Raw genomic sequence first — 17550 nt, forward strand, 5'->3', positions numbered from 1 at the left:
GCCCAAAGAAATACCCCTGCAAGTCACCCTACAATTAAGTATCACATTTCATAAAAGACTCACTGTTACAGACAAGAAATGATAGTGAAACAGCAGCAGACTAAATCCTTATTATCAGCCACCAGTTCTTTGGTCATGCAATCTTTCTTTCCCCCTTGACACTCACTTCCAGTCCCCTCAGTCTGAGGTGTTCGAAGCCCCTAGAACACAGGCTGGTTTTCTTGGAATGATTTGTGTCAGCGCCTCTTAACCTTTCCTTGTCTGGACTGATTTCTTGTACTGTCAAAATAATTGGCTCCTGCAATTTTGGTTTCATCCTTGCTAGAAGCATATGGAGAAGTGCTGCCTCTCAAACTTGGATTACTACTTCTGTACACAGCACTTGCTTCTTCACCATAGGTGGCAGTGATGTTCCAGAGTGCAGAACAGACATCTGAAGGCAGCTGGCTAAAAATGCCATACAACCAGAAGATGTAAACATAAGGCATGAACTCAGAACACGATGGTTTGATGCTTGCTAGCTTTTACCAGAAAAAAAAAATCAGAAATTATTTGTAAGATCAGTGTTATACCATCTCTCCAAACCAGCTAGAGTTCATGCTGCTTCTCCATAAGAAGCACTGCAGCAACTGGAATCATTGCTTAAAATATCATGAGTGCATGACAGCACAGTGGAACCACAGCATCTCTAGCTAAAGAGAGCCATTTGAAGGAGGGTGGGTGGACTATCTCCACATTAGAAGATGCTCCATCATTTTAGTGCTACATGGTGTTTGGCTACCTCTAGTGCAAGTTCCTATGTAGTCATTCTATGCACTATGTGTGGAGAGACTTGAAAATAACACAGGGAGCAGCAGCATCACAAGGAAGTTTAATCCTCCCAGAAATGTTTTCAAGGTCATGGATTTATAAGCACACTGTACCAACTTCTGGGTAAAGGGGCATAAGCCATGAATATTATTCTAAAATTACAGCAAGAAGAAATTCAACTTTATAGCAGACAGTGACCTGTGATACACTAGAGTGTTCACTTCAGCTGGGGGCATGGGTGAAAACAGGAGGCAAATTAGAATACACAATGTAGTATAAAGGAGTTGCTCATTGCATTTTATTTTATTGTTCATGAGCAAACCATTTTGTGATCCACGGAACATAGCAAATGTACCAAATAAAAGAAACAAGGTATGGATAGTGCCATTTACATAACAGTGGGACAGAGAAAGAAGGTGCTGTTGTCCCCTCTAAAAACACCTTCACTCTTGGGGAGAACATGGACAAAGTTCTCAAATATCAAAACAGAAGGATGTGACTGATTTTGCTGCTGGAGTTGGAAATTGTCTCAAGGGCTCACAAACCCATGGTGACACTGCTGCTGTCTCCATTGCAAGTGGTTTTGTGTTAATGGGTTTCCAAATTCATAGGGACAATTCAGACAGCTTAAGCCTTAGATGGCCAAAGGATTTCAGAGCCTTTTATGGGCAACAAATGAACCTTACAACTCACTGAGATTGTTATCTAGCCTAGTTCTGCACACAGATCAGCTCAGCTACATCAGAGATTTTTGAACACTATGAATTGGTGAGAAATCAGGATCATAAACTGAAATCCTCTTCCCAGTTTTGTTGCTCTGCCTGGTTTTTTCTTCTCCTTTGTGTTTTAGAAAGATGCACCTTATCTGCCTCGAAAAAACAGGCAAGACATAAAGTATCTGTAAAGTCAAATACTCAACCAGCATTCAATTCCAGCAGCCTTATATTTAAGGAATGCTAAATAAGTCCTATTGACTTACGGAAAGACAAAAATGACCAGTTACTTCAAAAGCAAGGGAATTTCCATCCACAAATGGTTTCCTGTGTCTCTTACCCTTCCTGTGAGCACTTGATTTCATGCAGAAGACTAAATTGACCACTTGCTATCCTTGCCATCCCACAGCATTTCAGGCTTCAAATTAAAGTCTCACCTCAATGGAAAGCTCAAAGTTTTACTATAGGTCAAACATAAAGTTTGTTGTTCCTACTGGATATTCCTCAGAGATAGGGTATACAACAGACAAGACCTCCAGTCCCTTTGAAACACATTTTTTACTTGAAGGCATAGCCTGCAGCCACAGCTGCAGAACCTACATAATTCAGGGTAACAATTAACCACAGCTAGCTCATTACTGCTAAAATATTTCAAGTGCAAAGAAGTCATATAAATCCCCAAGAAACATGAAACAAGGCCTCCTGCTTTTGTTCACTACTGGTATGGTATGCATCACACAGGACCTCACTACAGTGCCATTCACTCCCATGCGATTCTTCCCCCAGGTCTGTGGCACATCACATTGGCATTCTTCTTGGCAAGAATGAGTGTACAAGACTTGACTGTTTTAAGGTGAGATGCCTGTCCGAGCAGGACACAGCTGACTAGGAGCTCCAGGGGAAAGGGATGTTGCTGGTCTCACTCCTTAAAGGAAATCCCCCCCGCAAAATGCATCACTTGGGAGCACTTCTGCTTCCACAGCTTCTTTCTTCCTGCTACTCCAAGTTTCTTGCTGGTTTTATATTTGCTTCCCCCACCCCCCACCCCACAAGTTATTTCCAAACCTTCCTATTTTTTAAAAATGAGTTTTGTTACATCACTGCTGTCTCCAGGCTTGATGTGTTTGGCCCAAAGTAGATGTGTGCAGCAAAGCTGGAGCCCAGGACCTGCCGGTGGAAGCTGCTGGCTGCCCTCCCCTGCCCAGAGCAGCAGGCAGCCTTGCAGCTGAATACCTGCAGACAGCCTGTCACAAACAGCTGATGCCAAAATAGGCAAAAAATACAACTAGAACTGTCCTGTTGTGCTCTACACAGATGGATGAATATTTTATTGTTTTTCCAGGAAAGGCTTTTAAAAGAACACATGAGACAACAATTATGTGGATTTGTCTCGGTACACAGAATAAAAATAAGAGCAATCCAACACTTAAAGGAAAGGACTTTTAAAATGAAAACATTGTTTCTAAACCCCACAAAATGTCATCAACCATAACAACTCAAAGTGTATGCAAGTGACCTATTAGCAACACTGATCCTTTTAAACGACAGTTTTGGCCAGAAAATAATTTTAATGATGGCAAAGGAGAAGAGTAATGAATTTCAGAGATATTTCTGTTATGCAGAGCAGAAGATGGAGTTTTGCCCAACAATTATCCCTGGTCTGACTTTGAAAGTCTCTTCAGCAGCATGATGAGTTTAATAACAGAGGCCTGATTCACTGGCACTGATACTAAATTGTTATATCTAACACTCAGTAGCTAAAACACACAGGTTTGTTAATATTCTGCAGTTCTGTGTTGCCAGAAATAGCATCTCTCCAGGAAGAATTTGGGCAGGTATCCAGTTTATATACATCAGTGTGTTTACATTTTAGTTGGCAGACTGCTGAAGAACAAATTAATCAGGCAGTTTGGCTCAGGGATGCAAATAATCCTGCTGCTCTCTGATCTCTTAAGTGCCCAGATGACACCACAAGGGTTTTCAAAGGTGCTCTCCCATCCCTGTAAATGTCAGAGGGACAGGCCCGATATACAGAGGTATTCAGCTGCACAGTCCCCACACTGGCATCCCAATTAGGGATCGTGAGCCCTAAACATTCCTCTACAGACCTGGCTGTGTTTACCCAGCACCCTGTAGGCTCTTTGGAAATGGATGTATTCGCTATACCACTCAAAGTATGTAAGTGGCAGGACTCTTGGAAGAGCTGCCTGGAGAAGGGAGCGTGTCCATACCCCACGTGGGGCTGAAGCCCTCGGGGGGTCTGGAGCAAGCTGACCACAGACAGTTGGAAGATCACTGGTAACCATGAAAGAAACTGGATCACAGCCTTACCCTCTGCCATGATGTCTTCAATATGGCTTATTTTCATCTGTTGTTGGGTTGGTTTGGGGCTTTTTTTTTTTTTTTAACATCTAGATTTTTAGTTAATGTCCGAAAGGATTATTTTAACCAATTTCAATGGTGTATAGGTTGCTTTCTAAAAATGGAAAGCATCAGTCACCGTTTCTGCATGAGAAAAAAAAATCTGGAGTTATTCAGCAAATATTATAAGAAGCTTTGAGAATAGTTGGTAAGTTGTGCAGATATCAAGCCTTACTTATTTAACTTTTTTCAAATAGTAACCAAGCTGGATTCTTCCTTAGGACAAAAACCAAGCAAATAAAACAAAAACAAAAAACCCAAAAAAACAAGAAAACCCAGAGAAAGGAAAATCTGTTTCTACAGTTTTCAGACACTAGCTTCCCTCTTCATCCCCCCAAAACTGGCCTTTAAAATAAATGTGACTCATTCCAGATCAGATTCTTATAGCTGGATTAAAGTGGTATCTCCATCAAGACTTCAATAGTGTCAGTTGTTGATGCTGAAGAGTGTAAAAACCTGGAATTAGCAGCTCTGTCTGCCAGGGTACCTCTTGCCCACAGATTGTGTGTCAGAGAGCAGGAATCCTTCTCCTCCAGCAGAAAATTCTGCCTCGTCATGCAATATCAAACACAAGTCATTATAATTTATTATGTTAAGGCTTCTTAAAAGCTAGCCAAAGCACCAAGTGCAAAGAGTATTGTTAATCTGACTTATTTCCAAAAACGAACACTTTACTAGGACCATGCCAGGTTTTTTAGATGCTGACGATGTAATTTTCCATGATGTTACATTTTAAATTCTAGAAAAACTTTTTTTTTTTGGTCCTGGACTTTATAGAAATTAAGGCAGCAAGACCCTTTTATCTGTTTGTCACAGAAGTTGATAATGATACACGTGAGATGAGAATGACCTGGACAGCTTAGCAGACCTAAGCAAGAGTTTTGCTTCTACTATAAAAAAAAATCAATTCAAAACACCCACAGCCTCCTGAAAATCACCGAAACCTACAGCAGAGTAAGCTTTGCCACACACTGTAGAGGTGATTGCCACTTTTAAGGTTAACATTAGACAAATCTGATGATCTGAGCAGGTTTCAAAGGGCACTGAATCTACTGCAGATTGTGTCTCCTAATATGTATTGCACTAGTACCAATAAATCTGTGAGATCTCGACATGTTCAAGTTTCACAGCAGTCAAAGCAGCATGCAAAATACCTGTCCCAAAAACCTCTCTTTTTTTCTGTGCCTTGTGATACAAGGTAATGCAAAAGGGGAATGCAAATAATACATTTCATCACCGATGTAATGATGTGCGCGCCTCCTTAGAAACCGTGAAGTGCATTATTTGGGATGAAAATGCATGATCTAAAGTTGGAACATCAAAGAAAATTAAGAGTGCAAATATATTCAGTATTTTATGTACCAAATATGAAAGAGAGTAAGGCATTATACAGAGAAAACAGAGCCAGCTTAAAATAAGAGAGAGCTAAACATTATCTACTTTTTGTTAGCTTTATTAGTTACCTATCCACACCTATTTCAAACTGTGAGAGATATTTCTCTCTGAAGTACATACATTTTCCCTTCCTGCCACATTTCCTGCATATAGATTCCAAAATAACACTGAATACCTTAAAAAGGCAGATCCTACATTACAGTTTAGGTTCACATTTCCAGGAAACAGAGCAGAAAAAAAACAGACTGTTAAGGGGTTAACAACTTAAGTGTGTCACATTTTAGACATAAAGATTTGCTTTAATAAAGGACATTTAAAAGGAAGAAGCCACAGAGGCTAAAGAAACACATCTCCTGCAGCAAGTGAGAGAGGATACAAACGAACCCGGTAGCTCCACTAAGAATGAAGATCTGTTTTATTTCACTTACCGGTATTGTCCATTATTCCCTCTCGGTATGCAAAAAGCACAGTTCCCCAGAAAAGCAGCCGGTATGGTCTCAGGCTCGCTAATGAAGCTGGCTGCCCTTCTCCTGGTTATTAGACCTTGCTGGCAGTCAGAGCATACTTCATGTACTGACTGCAGTAGACATCACCAGGAAATTTATATCTCCAAGGATGACAAACAGCCATTAGCTCCATTATAGGCTGATTAAGATTGTGTGAGCCTATCAAGTAGATACGTAAATCCCCCAGGGTTTTACATCTATGGGGGGAAAACAAAAGAACTCCTAGCCTATAATACTGAATATTTGTTTCTGAAAAGTAAATGTAATGCTGATGAGGAGAGGTTTAATGGGTAGGAAGGCAAAACCTTAAATACAAAAGGGATTTATTACCAAGCAAATGGCTGTTATTTATCAGTGACGCAACAGCAAAAGTTTTAGGGAGGAAAAAAAGGGGGAGGAATCTGTGGCTGAGAAAGTGTTAGGTTAGGCTACAATTTGAGCCATTAGCCTTGGCTGTGCTTTAAATCCTGCAAGTTCTGCACCTGATGTTCTCTACATCAGGTGTTCTCCTTTTTGTGAGAAACACAGTAGATGTGCATATCTGTGAATGCATATCCATATATTAATTGCCTGGAAACATACATTATTATAGTGATCATGGCTGAATGTAAGGACAGGGTAAAAAGTAACTACAGGGCTTTACTTCTTTTAAGGTCAAAGCAAAAAACACTGGATGCTGGAGGGATTGGGCTCAAGTAAATCTGAGTGACATGCTGAAATGAAGAGGTATTAATTCTAAATTTTCTTTATCACCTGAGACTCTGAAGAACAGGCTTTTCCCCCACAGAAGTAAACAAACAAACAAATTCAGTATAGACTCATAACAATTTCCTTGTACCAGGATATTAGGGGTCCATCCCCTGTTTTGGAGCTGATTTGCTATGTAACCCTAAACTAGGCATTTTGTTCCACAGTGTTTGCTCAGCGGTGACAGGGACACCATTGCACACATGGCCTTTAGAGAAAGAGAATGCCACAAAGTACTGACACTTCATAAATGCTGCACAGTATTTTCTCAGTATTTGTACCTTCCATTAGATAATTCACTCCAATCCTCATTATTGTAATGGAGAAGGAATACAGGTTTTTTATGTCTCCATTATATTGACCCTCTGCCTCACAGCATCACATAAGTAACAAAATATATTTTCAATTCATCAACCCTTTCAATGTGCCTTTGATGTAATCTGTCTTTTTAAAATTTTAAATAAAAAGACTGTTTCAGCCCTGATCTATTAACACTGATTAAGAAGTGGATAGAATCAATGGCTGAGAGCTAAAGTCATCAGCAAGAGTGGAGAATATCTAGGGCATACTGGATATATTTTGTATTTCCAGAAAGGAAGCGCTTGGAGGGCTAAGGAGAGACTAAAGATTAGAGATCTGTCACACTTCATATTAAGCTTCTATTTATAAGTGGCTTATAAAGAGCTTATAAAAAATAGAAGTTAGCATAAGCATGTTGCATTAGTACATGTCACAGATAGCTACAACCACGCTGATACAAAGGGTTAAAGATAACCAATAAGGAGCTTATTCATTTGCTAGATCCTGTATCAGTTAATGACAATTGATTAATGTGCCAATTTGGGTAACTGGTTAATGTGCATTTGGTGAAATCCTAGTTGCAGAGTAGCACTAAACTGGAGGCTGTGTGATGACCATCTGATAAAGGCAATCATTTTTCCCCAGTTCCTCTGTGGGAAAGAGCTGTCTATAGAGTGCCAGGTTCCTGCAGAAAAGAGAAAAAGCACAGATTCCTGGTGTGTCTTTAAAGCCCCATGTGTCCTGGAGAGAGCTAGGGGATGTACTGCAGAGCTGGCAGCCTGCTCAGGAGAGAAAGGCAAAGGATTGTGCCTTTGTGCTAGGATGCTACTGCTCTACTATGGAGCCAACCAAGGGAACAGCAAGCTGCCTGTGTGAAAAGAAGAGATGGCTTGGTTTGAGATGGGGCTCTGCAGAACTGCAAATCCTACAGGTGCCTGAGCTCAAACAGCACTGCAGGATGGTGACAAAGCCACTGCAGGGCAGAAGGACATATATCTTAAATCCCATCAAGTATGCAAATATCTTGTGCTGACTAAAACTAAGAGAGATTGGTTTTGAATCCAACTTGTTTACTTTGAGTTTCACTGGAAGCTGGAAATGAGGAGCTCTGCACTTGAGAGGCCACCAGGCAATGGTGCAGCTATAGGAAACCAGTCCTGACCCTTGTAGCTGGGGAATACAGGTGGGCAACTCCCCCTGCCAGAGACCCCAAAGGAAGATGCAAAGCTGCACCTACACAGACCTCAAGGAAGTGAAGAGCTCCAGACAGTGACTATTTCTGTGTGCAGAACACTCCTAGTGTGCGTGCCATGGCTTAACCTCAATTGCAGGGCAGCTGGGCTTCATGGTGTCCTTCAGGGTGCTGGTCCCCCAGTCACACAGATGAAAAGACCTACAGGAGCACACCACAGCTTCCTTCCTGCCCACATGCACAGGTTTCCTTCCAAAGATGCCCTGCAAGAGGCTAATGTGTACCCAGGTCCCTGCCTGACACGCAATTCAGATTCACAGCTTCGAGTCAACTAGGGATCAGGATTGTGAGGTGCTAACTAGAGTATAGGTTGGAACAGCTTGATAAGTATTGAGTTTTGGTGCTTCATCATGGCTGTGTGACAGAACTATTAATGAAATTGACTGTTATTGGAATTTGTTAACCCTTGAAAGCCAACTATAAATGGAAATTCCATATGACGTGTGATGTAAATCTCCTCCATTTGAATCAAAAGTATCTCACCAGGAAACTTCCAAAAAGGGAAAGCTTTACAAAGTATGTGAATTGGGATGGATTTTTTTTTAATTATAGGTAATTAGATTATTGCCTAGAAATCAACAGATGTGTATGATCAGGTGCCATTGTTACAGGATTAAAGCAAAGTTAGCCTGACTGAACATGGGAGAAAAGAAAGATACAGATAATAGAAGGAATTCAACAATGAGAATGTGATTGTTATTTAGAAGTAAAATATACATATATTCCAGGCATACATTTACCTAATTTGTGAGTACAGAATAACCCCATCACAATACACAGTTGCATGACACCAAAATGACTCCATTTTTTTACAGACAATTTTAGGTATGGGCTAAGAAAATTAGATCTGCACAGGTGCAAAGCTTTCTGTTCATCTTGCAAAAATCTCATACTCCATCAAACTGTATCCTGGTTTTCTTCACCTGTGAGGTGGTCCTGTCTAACAATCCATGTCAGCCATAGGCACCTGGGCTCAATTCCTTGTTCATCCTGACTTTGTGCAGTCACCTCCAACATCTGACCTAGGAACAGCTTGTACCATGCTCGCTTCCCACACCTCAGCTGTGTGAGGATAAACACGCTGGAGGTTGTGTGAGACCCCAGTGCAGAGCTAGGAGCTGATGAAGTCACTAACCCAGATAATCAGGGCCAATCTCAGGCAAAGAAAGCATTCCAGGGTACATTCGTAGCACTGCTAATTACACAGAACCCCAACGATCCCGCTCTCCAATATACCTGATGTACACAGCCTGCTGCAGCAATGACATTTCACTCCCCAGAAAATCAATGAAGATTCATGGAGGCACAGAAATCTGCCCAGGTAAGCAGCTAATAGAGAAATCAGGGTAAACAGAGACCTCAGTGCCCAGCCATCAAAAACACTTAAGAGTTAACAAACCTGCAGAATCGATGGACAGCTTCAGCTGTGGTGTTTCCAATCATGACAGAGATGCCTAAGAACACATTTAGAAAATGTGAAATCTGGCTCTGTTCAGTGCACATTTGTCACTGCAAAGATCTGATTCTGTGAGATGCCATTTCGGGCAAAATGTTTCACTTCCTTTTCACTGTGTCTGTTTCTTCCCACACAGAAATCATCAGGCAGGTGTCTCTGGGATAAGCTATACTTGTTTTTAGATGCTGTGGGTTTGAGTAGTCATCGTCAATACTCTAAATAGACAACTTCATGCAATTCTTCTAAGTATCCACCAAGCCGCAGGGCAACAGCTGTGCTGAGTACAATGGGTCTGTAGCCCTTCAGAAGGTATTTCCTTCTCTGAAATGCCTGTCCATCCACCATTGGTGAGGTGGTTTCACTGGGAGGGAAGGAAGGACACTTTGAGAAGGTACGTGAATAACAGCAAAAGATCTGCACTCTGCTACAGACATATCCCAGTATTTCAGTCAGGAACAGAGATTGACGCTTGTCACAAAGTGGCTTTGGTGCTCATGAACTGCACCAAATCCGTAATTAGTTTACAACATGTCTATAAATACAAAGTTGCTAGATACACATTCTTCAGGATTTATGTATATGAAAACCGTCTCTGGCACGTTCTTGAAAATTGCTAGGCAAAAAGGAAAACCTCTTGAGGATATGCTGGGCAGTATGCATGGTATAGGCTTCCCTGGGTAGAGGCTGAGGATTTGGCAAAGTGCAGAAGCAACCTCTAGCAGAAGCCTTCCCTAAGACTCACTAACAATTCCCAGCATTGTTGGGAAAAGGTTTTGCCAAATGCCTTTTCCCTGCCTTACGAAGGCAGAAGATTTGAGAGCAGGACAGTTACAAGGATGCTCTTTTCCTGGGAAGAAGCTCCAGTTCAACCTGGAAACATTGTTAATACCAGCTGTAATTGCAGAGAGTGCAATTGTGAAATTTGTTTTGCTGAGCAAACAGCAGGAGCCTCTTGTTCCCCAGAAAGACTTTATCCTTGAACAGCCTGGTAGATGCACTGATTCTGACTCTTGCTGAAAGCTGCAAGGGGAGAAGCAACACCTCTGAAGTCAACAGATTTAAACTGAGAAAACAAGTAGAGAGTGGGATCCAGACAGCAATATGGGGTCGTTGTAGGTGGGGAGTTTCACAGCACAGATGGGTTTTCAGAGGGAGCAGGAAGGGGCTGGGCGTATGTTGAGTTCGGTACAGAGAGGGTGGCAGGGCTGAGTGAGAGGAGAGACAGAGGAAGTGGGAGGGGAAAGCAGGGACATGGGGACAGGTCAAGAAAAAGGTTTCGGCATATTGTAAAGAGGGGAGCTCAGCAGGAGATAAAAGCATGGAAAAGAAAAACATCTCTAAATACCTGATTCTTTAAGAATTTGTAAATTTCTTTTCTGAATCCCAGATTTTAGTGAATTCATGTCTACAAAGCAGCATGGTATGTATTCAGTTTGAAATACCTGAAAAAATAAACACAAGGTTTTCCTCTTTAGCTTTCTCACTGATTCCTTTACAGAGGCTTTGCACGTGCCTAAGTGCCTACCCAGCCCTGGAAATCTTAAGACGATTTCTTGGATTTGGATATGCTTGAATGAATTGTGCCTGGCATGGCCAAAAGTATATGTATATTAACTATGTGCTGGTGACCCCATGAGCACGGCTGCATGGCTGGTGATGGGAGCCTCACAAACAAGATGTCTAATGGCTTCAAGCATTTTTACTACTATTTAACCAGCTCAGAACTATTGGCAGGCTGTCTGCCTTCAGAAAACAATTTCATCCACTCAGAATCAGGTCTAATTGACATGCTGGTAAAAATGCCTCAAGTCCCAGATTTGTCTGTGCTCCATCCTCCCTCGTAGCTGGCCATTACTTCTGCATACTTGCCTCATCTTACCCTCTCATGAGCACATATCCACACACAACCTAGGCTGTGGCTATTCCTCTGAGTTCTGCCCTTACTGTAAGTCAGACCCTCAGTCTGTGCCACGTACCAGCTTGTACAGAGCCAAGGGTGGCTGCTACAGAGGGAAGTTCTGTAGATCTGAAACTGCCACACGTCTTCCCCCGAACTGCCAAGCATTTGCTGTCAGAATCAAAATATGCCCTTCTGTTTGCTTTTTGCAGTCTCCCAGAATTAGAAATTACTTTGAAAATGAACTGGCTACCAAAGGGGTTAGGGCTATGATTTGGGAAGGTCCAGAAGATGTATTTTCCTCTCTGTCAGAAAACTGCTTAAGTGTTCCAGGTGAAAGGCTGCAAGACCTGGGTAGCCATTTACAGCGCCTGGTGTGGGTGTTCATGCATTAATATAACATATTGCTCAGATAAATGAATTCTGTCAAGCAAACTGAAATAACCTCTCTCCCTTTCTCTTTAAATATCACAAACAAATGCTTTGAAACAAGTTACTATTCCTATGGAAACAGAGAGGAGCTCCAATCAAAACCTTACCTCATGGCACGGCCTTTGCTACCCAGAGTGCTAAGATAAATCAGGTATAGAAAATAGGGAAAATCATTCAAAATAAGAATTTTTAAATGTAATATTAAGGTATCAGGCTGCTATAATCCTCACTATTATATGATTATAACAAGGAATAAAAAATCTGCTTCCACGTGTCCACAGAAATAGTTCCACACTCAAACTCCATCTTACGGGCTGTGGGCTTTTCACACCTGAGCCAGACAGTTATGGAGCCTGTTACAAAATGTTATTAGATTTCCAAAGTCAGAACATCTTTAAATGTTCTGAAACCATAATGATATTGGACCAGATCAAGTATTTGCCTTAGAACAGATTTGCTATAAAGAGGCCAAGCTGAAGCTCTGCATGCAGGGACAGCCAGTTTTGGATCTCAGTTTGTCTCTGTCTTGACCATACAGAGCCTGGTGTGGTGACACCTCCATCTCAGCATTTGGTTTCATCAGGACGGTAATAGAAGCAAAAATACTTCAGCCTTCTGCTACAATGTGAAAAGTGAACACACTTTCGAGTCATAGGGGTCAGGGCACCAAGAAGAAACAAAATACCTTTTACTCTGTCAGTGGAAGTTACAAAAAATACTGGTCAAAAATTGAGACTAAGCATGGGCAAGTAAAAACATGTATCTATTGCAACAGCAAATGTGATTAAGTTACCAAGGCTATCAGTGGATTTTCTGTCTCTAGAGGTCATCACATCAGGACTAGATGTCTTTCTGGATGACAACAGTAAAACACAAGTTACTGAGCTCAACAAAAGTGCTAATGGGCGTAATTTAATGGCTTGTATCACGCAAGTCATACATAATAACCCCTCTGGCATTAGTGCCATGAATCCATATATAAATGTCAGTCTTCATTATCCTTGCTGAAGTGAAATGTCAGACCTTTATCATGCCTTAATGACTGTATACAATAGATTTACAGAACATTTTACCCTGCTTCTTATCTCAGGACCTTATTCTTACTTTCTGCCCCCCAGTTTTCCTCTTGCATCTTCTGCAGATTTTTATCTTGCAATCTTATGTACAATTAAAAAGAGAGGAATTTTAACCTCACTGAGAGGCATAAACATAGCTCTATTTCTATTTTCCCTTAAAATCTGCTAACAGATAATTCAGTAAAGGAAAAAACAAGGAAAGACAACGTATCCTAGTCTGAGGATCTGAAGAGACACCAACTTACAATGAAGCCAACAGCAAAAGTTCCATTTCAATCAGGCCAGGACTTGGACATAAAACATGTAGCCACATTTCTGTTAAGGATAGGGAAAATTCTGGGTGTTTCAGTTTGTTTTAAGTAGTGTGAGTGAAAATACATCAATAAAGTCTTAGGCAATAGAATAGAAGACTGCATTTAAGATATTTATTGGCATTTATCTTAACCCTGTCTCCTAGCTGAAGTAAAATTTAGGCAAGGAAGAGCTCGATAATGATCGCTTAAATGTCAAATGCCACCCTTAGGAAAAAGAACAAATAAATACCAAGAAAGAAAAAGCTTTTCAAACTCCAAAGGCTGACAAACAACTGCTAGTGTGCAGCCATGTGCTGTACATGATATACTGTACATTTAGCCAGACAAATTCAACCATCTCTTTAGAGGTTAATGTTTTGTAACTTGATTTTTGAGACACAAATCTGAGCAGACATAAACTGTGAAACAAACAGAGGACACGCTTAACAAGATGCAATAGAAAGAGGTATAACTTCAGCTTGTTACCTTGCTGTCTCTTCCCTCCTGGTACTGCTAGTTATCATACAGATCTTGCCACTAACCTGTATTGCTTTTGAACTCCATAGTGCACATTATTAAAGTAAAATCCATCATCCAGAAGTGACCATCAAATAAAGGACCACTCTTAGGTGCTGCCAGATATTCTGCAATAGTTGCAAAGGAGAATGGCAGAAGAGCCTAACTAAAGCAGAGTGAAAAGCACTGCTTGAACATGTTTTCCTAAATGACTTCAAAAAATATCTCTTTATCTATATTTATCTATTAATTTACTCTATATTTTACCATATTGGGACTGCATTCTCAATTAATCACAACTTCTGTTCCACATAGAAGGGACTTGCTTTACTATTTAGCCATAGTCCAAGCTATGTTACACACGTGAGCAATCAGTATATGTATAAAGCTTGATGGAATTATATCTCATCTCTTCAAGCTCAGGGTTACTATTACTTCAGTCATTGGGTTTCCATGGAGTTGCAATGACTGCTTTCCTCCTTCACTGGCAGGAGCTCAAGCTGAATGGGCTGCCCCAGCATGCCTGAACAGGGTCTGTGTTCTGCCAGGAGAGACCCCTGAAACAAAACATCTTTTTTTCCCATATCTATTTCTCCTGCTCTTTCCTAACTCAAAGGGAGAGATTTATGATTGAGAACTTCGTCTGCACAATCAACCTCCTTCAGGCATCCAGCTGGACTAGAATCACAGTTCCAGATGTTGTATAAGGTGCCTCACACTCACACCAAAGGATATTTCTTTTAAATGACTAACAGTCAGAAATTGACTTCACCTATTCAAGCACAGAATGTGTGGTGAATTGATTGCTGGTGTATGTGTAATTTAACTCTCAGCACTCTGGTCAGTTACAGGAATGTCTGATCAATTTGACTTCTGCTCAACTCCTGTCCCAAACTGCTTTAGGTACCACATAGAAGATACCACTTCAGCTTGTGCAGCTTGATGATGTTTTAATACCAGCAATAAAACAGACACCCAAATGCACTCAAAGGTACTGAAAAGATGGGTATATTTTAGTTATTATAAAACACATATTTTACCTGCATAAGCTCATTAACAACACCAGTTAGTTTAATCTTATTTGGTAGCTAGTGTGCTTGCCAGAACTTACTGTAAAATGTGTGTAACAAACACAGAGCCTAGCAGATACCAGCAAAGTACATCAGGCAAATTGGCAAGCTGGAGATATGCCACATGCAGTTGTTGGGAAAACATGCATTAGAAAGTTTGCTTCCACTGAATGAATAGACAAAGTAAATCTTTTCCATTTCAGGATGTTACTGTGTCACCACAGGCTGTACTTTTGTTAGGCCACAGCCAGCCAGTATAGCAGAAGTGAAACCCTGGAGTAATTTCAGGTCATAATGCTAATAATTCAGCATCCCAAACCTTTTTATTCCGAGTCAAAACTCCAACTGTACTCTACTGTAGCATGGAGCCAGAGGATAAACTACTGTTTATACAACAATATAAAAACTTCCAGTGCTGAAAGGTGTACTACAATGAAATCAATAACATGTTGTAAATCTGGTTTAGACTGCTTGGTTACTTTGCACAGAAGTGTGCATATCTAGGGAAGGCAGAAAGACCAGAGAATCTGACCAAAGAGGCAACAAGGAAGCCAGGGGAACTCTGGAAATACACACGGAGGAAAACCTCTAACCAAACACCAGCTGAAAAAGACTGTGCTGCTAACAGTGAAATGATGCCCTTTTGTGTGACTCCTGCTTTTGGCAAACAGACATGGTGCATTGACAGATCAACAAATTGAAGACATTTCTATTTCTATTATCAGTTTGTCATCCTAAGAAAACAGCACATAAAGTTGTGTGAAAGTTCAAAAAGGGGTCAAATACACATGGCAATTGTGGATTGTTTTTTGCAATTTCTCTCCTTCCTTAGCTGTTACCCAAACCATCCTGTTTATTGTAACACACTTTTCACCTAGGCATCCCTCCCCAGAGTGTCATGCAAGGCCATTTAATCCCTCTTGTGGCAAACAAGTCAGCATTCTTTTCCTGGGGTGGTAATGAATGTAAAAAGAACTCCAAAGTGATGCTTGTATGGCATTGTTCCTTTTCTTTTCCCCCCTACACTAGCACCCACTGGCAGTTGCGGTGCCTATTTTGTGCACAATCTGGGATGCTGCAATTAACTTCTGAACACAAGTCTTTCCATAAAAGCATCAACAAAGGGGAAGGAAGGAAATTATGTATCCTACTTCATATATTTCTAAATATAACAACATTTCATCAAGAACATGATGCTTGAATTTGCCTGGAGAGCATATTTAGATACTGCAGGGAAAGGTACCCTCTTGAGAGCAAGAAGAAAAATCTCACTAAAGCTGGTGGTTGTGTATTTCAGAGCTATGTTGCCCTTCTCTTTGCATTGCAGGGTGGTGAGAAGTTTAAACTTCTTTCCATCAATAAGAAGAGACTATTATACAAGGATGTTGACAAAAAAGTATTTGAAATATTTTTATTTACCTTATTAATAGTGGTTTGATTATTAAAATATAATTAATTTGAAATAGCTAATTATTTTACTACTATTGTATTTTTCTTTTGTTACCGAGGTCAGCCTGGACAATGGGATTGCAATGAAGATTGTTTCCTCTTTGATTCCTCATTTTCCATCATGATTTTAAAGCACAGGTGTGCCATCTTTTAACAATTTCCTTCCTCCAATTTGCATTCAGTTTAGCAGTGTAGGTAAATGGCACAGTCATATGCAGTCTTAATCTCACAACTCTTCTGTTCTCTACTTGTTCTCTCAGGTTACAGCCTTCAAGTCTGACAAGCCCCAGACTATAAGTATTTTGATGAAGCCTTGAAATGGTACATTTCTTGTGGTAGTTTCAGCATTTCTCTAAAGCAGTTTTTCAAATATCTTCTGAAAAACCATAGTATCAGATGTAAATTACTTGACAGTGATTAACCTCTCAAGTGCCTTGGAATTTTACCTGGATTTTGATAATGCTTTCTTTGTGCACCCTAGTTATTTGAAAATCAAACCAAAGGAGGAGTATGTCAATTGACAGTAAGCTGTATTACCTCTTTGCTGAATTTGTCAAAAGCATTTTGACTCCCAGTGCTATCCTCTCCAGTGCTTGCAACTTCCCTGGTTTGGCAACAGCTGCAAAATTTGCAAGGATATTCTGTAATCCTACATTCAAATCAGAACTGAAGCATTGAATACGAGCTGGGCCAGGGACTGCCCCATGAAAGATCCAGCAGGAGATGCCCTTTTGGACTGACAGAAAACTACAGATATATTTTTGAGAGCAATTTATCAAACTGTTGTACACTTACTTCATGAAGATAACATCTAGGCCAGGTTTCCATGACACTGATTTCTGAACTAGACCTGTCCACAAATACAGGACAGGTCTAGTTTAATATACATACAAGTTTAATAATTACATTTCTATTTTATAAAGGAGATGTCAATTGAAATAGATACATATTAATGTGCTTAGACAGAACATGATTCTCTGCTATATATCTCCCACAGGTTTTTACATCCAAATCAGGAACGAAATCCCTTTGGAAGTAGGCCAAAGAGTTAATCTAAAAGGAAGAATTTGGGTATTATGTTGTTCTAAGGTTGCAACAAGCAATGTAGTAGACCACCCTATTAATTGTATCTTTAGGTCAATGTTTTATCTGAATCCAAACCAGATTAGTGCATAATTTTAAAATTCATTTAAAAACCCAGATCAAACAATCAACCA

General features: G+C 40.5%; 1 protein-coding gene across 6 annotated transcripts in view; it reads right to left on the bottom strand.

Moving 5' to 3' along the window:
- Positions 1–17550, bottom strand: part of PHACTR2 (phosphatase and actin regulator 2) — a 131775-nt gene that overhangs the window by 97026 nt on the left and 17199 nt on the right. The window contains exon 1 of one of the 6 annotated variants that reach the window (XM_068184736.1): positions 5768–6195. The exons of the other annotated variants lie outside the window; for them this stretch is intronic. Within the exon in view, the coding sequence (XP_068040837.1) occupies positions 5768–5780 (13 nt within the window). The 5' untranslated portion in view covers positions 5781–6195. Of the gene's footprint in view, positions 1–5767; positions 6196–17550 lie in introns of those variants that run through there. 6 annotated transcript variants of the gene reach the window in all.

The sequence above is a fragment of the Anomalospiza imberbis genome, chromosome 3 (genome assembly GCF_031753505.1).
Source record: "Anomalospiza imberbis isolate Cuckoo-Finch-1a 21T00152 chromosome 3, ASM3175350v1, whole genome shotgun sequence".
NCBI classification, from domain to species: domain Eukaryota; kingdom Metazoa; phylum Chordata; class Aves; order Passeriformes; family Viduidae; genus Anomalospiza; species Anomalospiza imberbis.